This window comes from Triticum aestivum, chromosome 4A (genome assembly GCF_018294505.1).
Source record: "Triticum aestivum cultivar Chinese Spring chromosome 4A, IWGSC CS RefSeq v2.1, whole genome shotgun sequence".
NCBI classification, from domain to species: Eukaryota; Viridiplantae; Streptophyta; class Magnoliopsida; order Poales; family Poaceae; genus Triticum; species Triticum aestivum.
Window position 1 is genome coordinate 498,023,090 of NC_057803.1, and position 7,088 is coordinate 498,030,177.

Consider the following 7,088-nt stretch of genomic DNA (forward strand, 5'->3'; position numbering starts at 1 on the left):
CATGGTACATGGGACGGCCAGTCCATTTTGACCATTTCCTTTAACTTTTGACGTCTTTATGTTTCGGGACAGAATTTGACATTTTTATGAACAAAAAAATAGAAAATGGTGTTGTAAAAAAATGGGAAATTGAAAATGGGCCCACACAGGCGTCATTAGGCCGGGCGAGCGCGTGACTCACGCGGTGACGCGTCGGCCCCTTCCAATTACTTATATCCCAACAATAAAATTCTAGCCGTTGCAATTGGCAAAAGCTATCAAATCCGCCCCGGCTCCAACGTCTCCTCCAACATTTCGAATCCCCTCCGCCTCCGCTTGAGCTGCGTTTTACAGAGAGAGCGCGTAGCGTCATCATCTCGACTCCTCCTCGCCCCGCCCACCCAAACCAGCCCAAACGCGCAGGCATGGCGACGACGGCGGCCGCGGCGGAGGACGTGGAGGCGGGGGCGGGGTCTCCGATCGCGGCGTTCGCGGTGGCCAAGGGCGGCGTCGTGCTGAAGCACATCTTCCTCAACGGGCCGCCGACGGAGGCGGCGCGGCGCGGCGCGGATGCGGATCGGGCGGAGGAGGAGGCGGAGGATCCGCCGGTGCTGTTTGGGCGGCACCCCGACTGCCACGTCCTCATCGACCACCCCAGCGTCAGCCGCCGCCACCTCGAGGTCCGCTGCAAGCGGCGCCAGCGCCGGATCACCGTCACCGACCTCTCCTCCGGTACCGAGACCACGATTTCCTCCGCGCAGCCCTCTCCGTCTCCCCACTCTCTGCGTGCGCGCGTGCCGCTCCCGATCTCCGCGCGTGCTTGGGTTTACGCGAATTCTAGGGTTTTGTTAGGGTGAATCGATTCGTGTAGACCGATCTATTTGGGGACTTTTCTGGTGGATTTATGTCATCGATTCACTCGGATTTGCTCCCGATAGGCTCTATATTGTCAGGATTAGCCCCGCCTTATCATATTCATGAGGGCCTGCGATGATAGCGAATATGCTTGCAATTTCGATCAAAATTATGCAAAAATTACATACAGTTGAACCATGGTTGTGCTTCGATTGACCCAGTGCATGGGACCTGGATCTCGGGCCAAAGGATCCCACCAAACACGCTGGTGGAACTGGTGGCTGGTGATACACTACAGCTCGGGGCCTCCAAGAGGGAGTACCGACTTCACTGGCTTTCCCTGCGCGAGGCATTTGAGATGGATGATCTGCTTCCACCACTTGTTGAGGAGGACAAGGAGGAGATCCATACTCATCAGGTTGACAATTCTCTTTTGTACCGGTACAAATTCTGTATGTATTTTGGCTGTGTTGCTTGCAGTCTAAGCGTTTGATGAAATTAACAGGAGGCACAGGATCAGTTGGTGCCTGGGCAGAGGGAGCCAATGGAGACAAAAACTCATCAGGTTTGACCCCAACATGCGAATACTGAAAACCTTTGATGAAACTTGAGATGCATTTCATGCCCTTGGTTTTGGTATGGGTACCAATGGATGGTGTCCCTTTAGCTCAGCTTATTTGCATATCAAACAATGAGATTGCATCCCAACAAGCTAATACTGAAATTGCCGCTGTTTTGCCAAATCTTATAAAGCATTATTTAAGATGTTTAGTAGATTTGTTAATTTAGATTAGGCAACGTCTACAATGATCGATATTCCTTAGTTTCTAGTTCGCCCGTTTTAGTGTATTTTTTAGAGTTCTTAAATCTATTTTATAATCCATTTATGTGTAATCACTTTCAGAAATGAATTACATTTGAAATCACGATCCAGCTTTGTAACTGAATACTTCAACAATTGAATAATGCTATGTTCCTTGTTACTTAGAGCATGAAGTTGCTTACAATTATCAAGTTTTGATGTGCCTTGTCTTTCTGTAATTCTGCCTAGTGCCTAGGTTTATTAAGCTTCCACTGCTTCCAGTGGTAAAAATTATGACTATTAAGGAACTTTTTATCTTTCATTAATTGTCGTGTAGTGAGTTCTGATGAAAGCTGACACTGAACCATCCTGAATGCTTTGGACACCTGCGCAGATTAGTTAATCCCATGTACATAGTTGGATGTTTTCACCGATGACTCCTGATTATCATGTTTTGATGTGCCTCGTCTTTCTTGAATTCTTCCTAGTGCCTAGGTTTATCAAGGTTCCATTCCTTCCAGTGGTAATGTAAAGATGCTTAAAAATTATGACTGTTAAGGAACTTTTTTCGTCTTCCTGAAATTCTACCTAGTACGAAATCTTTTGTATTGTCAAGTCCTAATGAAAGTAGACACTGAACCAGCCTGAATGCATTGGACACCTGTGCAAATTATTTAATCCCATGTACATAGTTGGATTTTCCCACCAATTCATTCTTTTTGATTGCTTAGTTTGCTAAATGATTTTCTTGTGGCTGGTGTATTCATGGGATATATTGTACTCAGCTTACGCTAAGAAATTTTGCGCAACATTGAACTGGTTTCTCTGTCGGTCTCAATTTATATGCCACGTGTTTGATAGAACTGAATGCAACTAATAATGTATCAACTATGTGCATCAAACTAATATTCATCTAGAATAACACAAATACATGCTTTAATTTTCTTGGTGAGCAATGCTTGTTGTTTCCCTGATATTTGTCATAGTTTTTTTTGGATATGAACTGCATGATGAGTTAATAATATCTACCCACTTCAGATTTTGCAACCACTTTCGATATCCCGATTTGCTTACAGCATTGGTTTACACTTATATCTGGATTACATATTCTCCAATATATCTGTGTGTTTTTCTTTTCTTTGAGGATGCTACATGATGGCTTGAGTTCTACTGCTTGATTTTTTCCCCTAACTTTTACTGATCTTCACATCTTTTAACTTTTGGCACTTATCTGCAATGCTAACTGTCTAATATAATGCACAGGAGACAAAACATCAAGTGGTAGCAGAACAAACTGAATGCTGGGCTAAAGTGATTCCCTCGGCACCACCATTGCCTGAGTCTTCACTCTCACATTTTCATGACAACAGAGTGGGAGTGATAGGGGGGACAATTGTTACTGAGAATTCAATTACAGAATCTGTTGGCTCTTCAATAATACAGGCAGCTGGAAAACCAGTCCAGTCAGACAAACAGAAAGCATCAGGCACCATGTCCCGAAGGGCCAAGTTGAAGTCAGTGAAGTCTCTTCACATTGACACAGGAAGGAGAAACATGACTTTGAGCTACAGCTACAAGAACGAAGAAGCCCAGGATGAGAATCGTGTATGTTCTCAAAACTGCAAGGGAGAATGTGCAGCCTGCATGGTTTTGTTCGATAATTTTGATGTCAAAGCTGGAGAGAAGAAAAGGATGATTGCACCAGAAAAGGTCCACATCAGCCCCCATGTCATGGGTAGCATTACCATAGAGAGGAATGAAGAAGTGCCAAACCCTCTGAATTTTGCTAAGGAGACAGAGCAGCATGACATTTTCTCTGAAAATTCTATCCCACAAGATTCATTTGATGCAAAACCACAGATGGGACCAGAGTTGCCATGTTCTGTTTCCCCTTCGGTTTCCAAATACAAAACCTTTGCAAATCAAATCTCACAGCTGGATTCTACTATACATATGGAATCCTATGAGGCCATGCCAGAAAATCCTTTCACACATGACATGATTGATGGAAATACAAATAGCCACCAAGAGATGAAGCATGATGGTTTGTCCCATCATAAATTGGATGGAGGTCTGTCAAACAAGGAGAAAATGGCCCAAAATAAGATTGTTGTGGAGGACTGTCAGCTTGAAGGCATAATTTTTGGGAGTATATTTGACAACTTGGATATAGAAGCAACTGAAGTAAAAGAAGATATCAGTCTACTGGACAAGGAGAATACCACCCCTCATGCCTCGGGGAACATAACATTTGAGAGGAGTCAGATACTGTTGAAGCCGACCAGTTCCCAAGAGATGATGGATTCCATTTCCCCTCTGAATTTGGAACATGATGGCTTTTCAGAGAGTGAAAACTCCGTGTTGAACATTGAAAAGAAGATGAAGTCAAATGAACTTACATCTGAAAATCTTATTCCGTTAGTGTCAGTTGAAACAGAAATTATGCTCATGCCCGATGAAGATTTCAAAAGTGACATCATTCTAGACAAGGAAAACTCAGTGCTTCCTGGAAAGTACAATGCTGCTATCTCCCCTGCGGAACAAGGAAACCTCTTTCTTGATGAGAATGTGGCACCTGCCTCCATGGATCTCAAGCCCATTGCTGGGAAGGTTCTTGGCTCAAGGATGGGCAGTTCGGTGTCAGCAGAGTTCACTTCAAACAGGAGCATCCATCAAAGGGAATGCAGTGAACTTTCATCAGAATATGATGCTACCTCCCCTGTGAGGCAACAAAACATCTTTCCAGACAAGGAGAATGTGACACCTCCCTCCAGAGTTCTCAAGTCCATTGGTAGGAAGGTTCTTGGCTCAAGGATGGATAATTCAGTGTCGGCTGAATACACACCAAACAGGAGCATCAGTAAACGGGAATGCAATGATCTATCATCAAAGTCCAAACGTTTCCACACAGTAGATGAGGAAGTCTTCTATTCAGATAAGGAGAATTTGACACCTATATCTACAGGAGGTATGAAAGCGAGAAGTTGTCTTCCGAAGAACCTGTTCCCAGTGGATGCAGACCAAGATCAGGAGGCATTCTGCTCCGACAAGGAGAACTCTACACCTATATCTACAGGAGGTATGAAAGCGAGAAGTTGTCTTCCGAAGAACCTGTTCCCAGTGGATGCAGACCAAGATCAGGAGGCATTCTGCTCCGACAAGGAGAACTCTACACCAGTATCTTGTGTAGCTCACAAAACAAGGGATGTGTCTGAAAACCGTGCACGAATTGAAAGTGCAATCACAAAGAAAAGGGTGGTGGTAGATAGGCTCCCTTTCCAGACTCTTCTGTCAAATTCTCCCTTGAGACCAACTAGCTCATTTGATTGTACCCAGGCTGATGCTAGTGAAGCTAATCTCTCAATCAGGTTGGAAGATGAACTGAACAGCCTTCCAGTAAGTAACCGTAAAGCTTTGATTTTGAATTTCTATTTTGTATATCTTTGCCTTTGACATGGATGTTAAAATTGAGACCATTTTTTTATTGTGAACAGCACAAAAACCACGAATCAAATAGGGTTGGAGAAGGGATGAAAGTCTGGACCATGGTGGCTGATACCGATTGTCTTCTTGATGACGAATCAAGGAAGTCTATAATGCTACTAAAAGGCATAAAAGGAACTCATCTGATCATACCAAGGATTGGTAAGTTAAGAACAGTATAGTAATTGTTTCATCTGTCATAGCATTTTGAACAAAGGGGGAATGTACTTACTTTGTATACAGTTCCATGTTTCTATTGTTGCATATATTCCCTATTTTGACCTTGACTTTGTTAGTAAATGAACATGTCTCTCTCATTTGACTTCGTAGCTCATTTGCAAATGAACATGTCTCTCTCATTCTGTTGAGCTGCTAATCAGTACTACTTTTGACTTCGTAGCTCATTTGCAACAATCATCTCATGCTATGATGGTATTGACTAAAGAATTAATTGTGAACTTTTAAGTTTTGACATCTTATCGTGTCTTGTATTCAATATGCTTTCCCAGCTCGTTGTTATTGTTAACTGAACTGACTTGACTGCAAGTGCTTGATGTGCTATTCTCATCCCCTGAAACCCTGTGTTTATCGTCTTGCCAGTGATGAGGGAGCTCGAATGCATGAAACAGCGGGAGGGTATGTTCAAGAGGTCATCAAAGGCCACCTCCATAATGCAATGGATCGAGGATTGCATGGAGAACGAGAGCTGGTGGATCCACGTGCAGAGTTCATCCGAGATGTTGCCAGTAGCGCCAACCCCACCTGCAACTCCTACAGAAATGCAACGCAGCAGTGAAGAGAGTGAAGCCACCGCTGCCGGCGCCTTCAACTCAATGCTGGCGCTCTTCTCGCCAAGGAGCTTCACTGGCATCTTCTCCCCAAGAATCCTCGCCGACATCGATTCCCCGAAGACCGAAGACCGCGTCCTCGACTGCGCCCTCCTCTTCAACAAGCTGAGAGGCTGCGGCCAGAACATGGTCATCCTGTCCAACAGCGTCAACCTCAAGATCAAAGCCATGTCCGAGGTACCGTGCCATGGCATTGCTTTCTTCTCCGAATCTCTGCAGCCCTCCTGCTAAAGACATTTACTATTCGTGTGTAGAACTGCAACTGGACTGATTAGCTGTTCCTGTACGATGTTTCAGGGCTTGCTGTGCGAGGGAGCCAAGGAGTTTCGGGAGACGCTGATGAACCCTTGCTCTGAGAGGTTCATGTGGGCGGCGAGCGTGCCGAGGGGGGCGGCGTGGTCACGCCTGGACGAGGCCGCGCTGGCGGAGAACTACTACAACAGCCACCGTGAGTCCAGGAGGAATGTCCCGAGGCCCGTTGAGGCCGCCAGGGGGCTCAAGCTGATCCTGCTGCACAACAGCTCCTCCCTCTGCGCGCGTTCCGGCGACCATCTCCGTCGCTGAGAAGTCGCCACTGCATTGCCCTCCTGCTCCTGGTGACGCCGTCATGAGCAGTTGGCGCGGTTCTTTCAAGTAGCATGTGAAAGAAAATGGCAGACATAGTAACTGGTAAATGAATTGTTTGATCCTTTCTGATATGCCTGGTGACTGATGAGAAATGTGAACTGTGATGGAAGTTGGAAGACGAGAATGTGAACATGACAAGTCTTACGTTTCTTGCTCGGTTTGGCACAATCGTATGATCTGGTCCAAGTTAGGTATTTGCATGTTCATCAATCATCATCATCTGTCCCATCAGCTGATACAGTGATTCGTACCGGAGCAACAGCGTCACGTGGGCACACGAGTACTTGTTGGTTCCCTCGTTGGTGAGGCTGGGGCTCACCTCATCACGAGCCTTGGATTTTAATTTTAGCAGTACCCCGTAGATTCCGAACAGATGGCGTTGATGCACGGCAATAGGATGTTTTGTGATGAGATAGATCTGCTCAGGAATGTTTACTGCTAGTACTAAACAATGTTGTTTACTGCTACTAAACAATGCTAGATCAACATGGCCG

The 7,088-nt window shown here is 45.3% G+C and overlaps 1 protein-coding gene across 1 annotated transcript; it reads left to right on the forward strand.

Annotated features, from left to right (window-relative positions):
- Positions 1 to 246: 246 nt before the first annotated feature.
- Positions 247 to 6,767, forward strand: LOC123086569 (FHA domain-containing protein PS1). The gene is made up of 7 exons (XM_044508328.1): positions 247 to 711; positions 1,056 to 1,252; positions 1,340 to 1,399; positions 2,900 to 5,032; positions 5,131 to 5,281; positions 5,720 to 6,144; positions 6,265 to 6,767. Exons 1-7 carry the CDS (start codon positions 405 to 407, stop codon positions 6,529 to 6,531), a joined length of 3,540 nt encoding a protein of 1,179 aa, XP_044364263.1. The 5' UTR covers positions 247 to 404; the 3' UTR covers positions 6,532 to 6,767.
- The last annotated feature ends 321 nt before the right edge of the window (positions 6,768 to 7,088 follow it).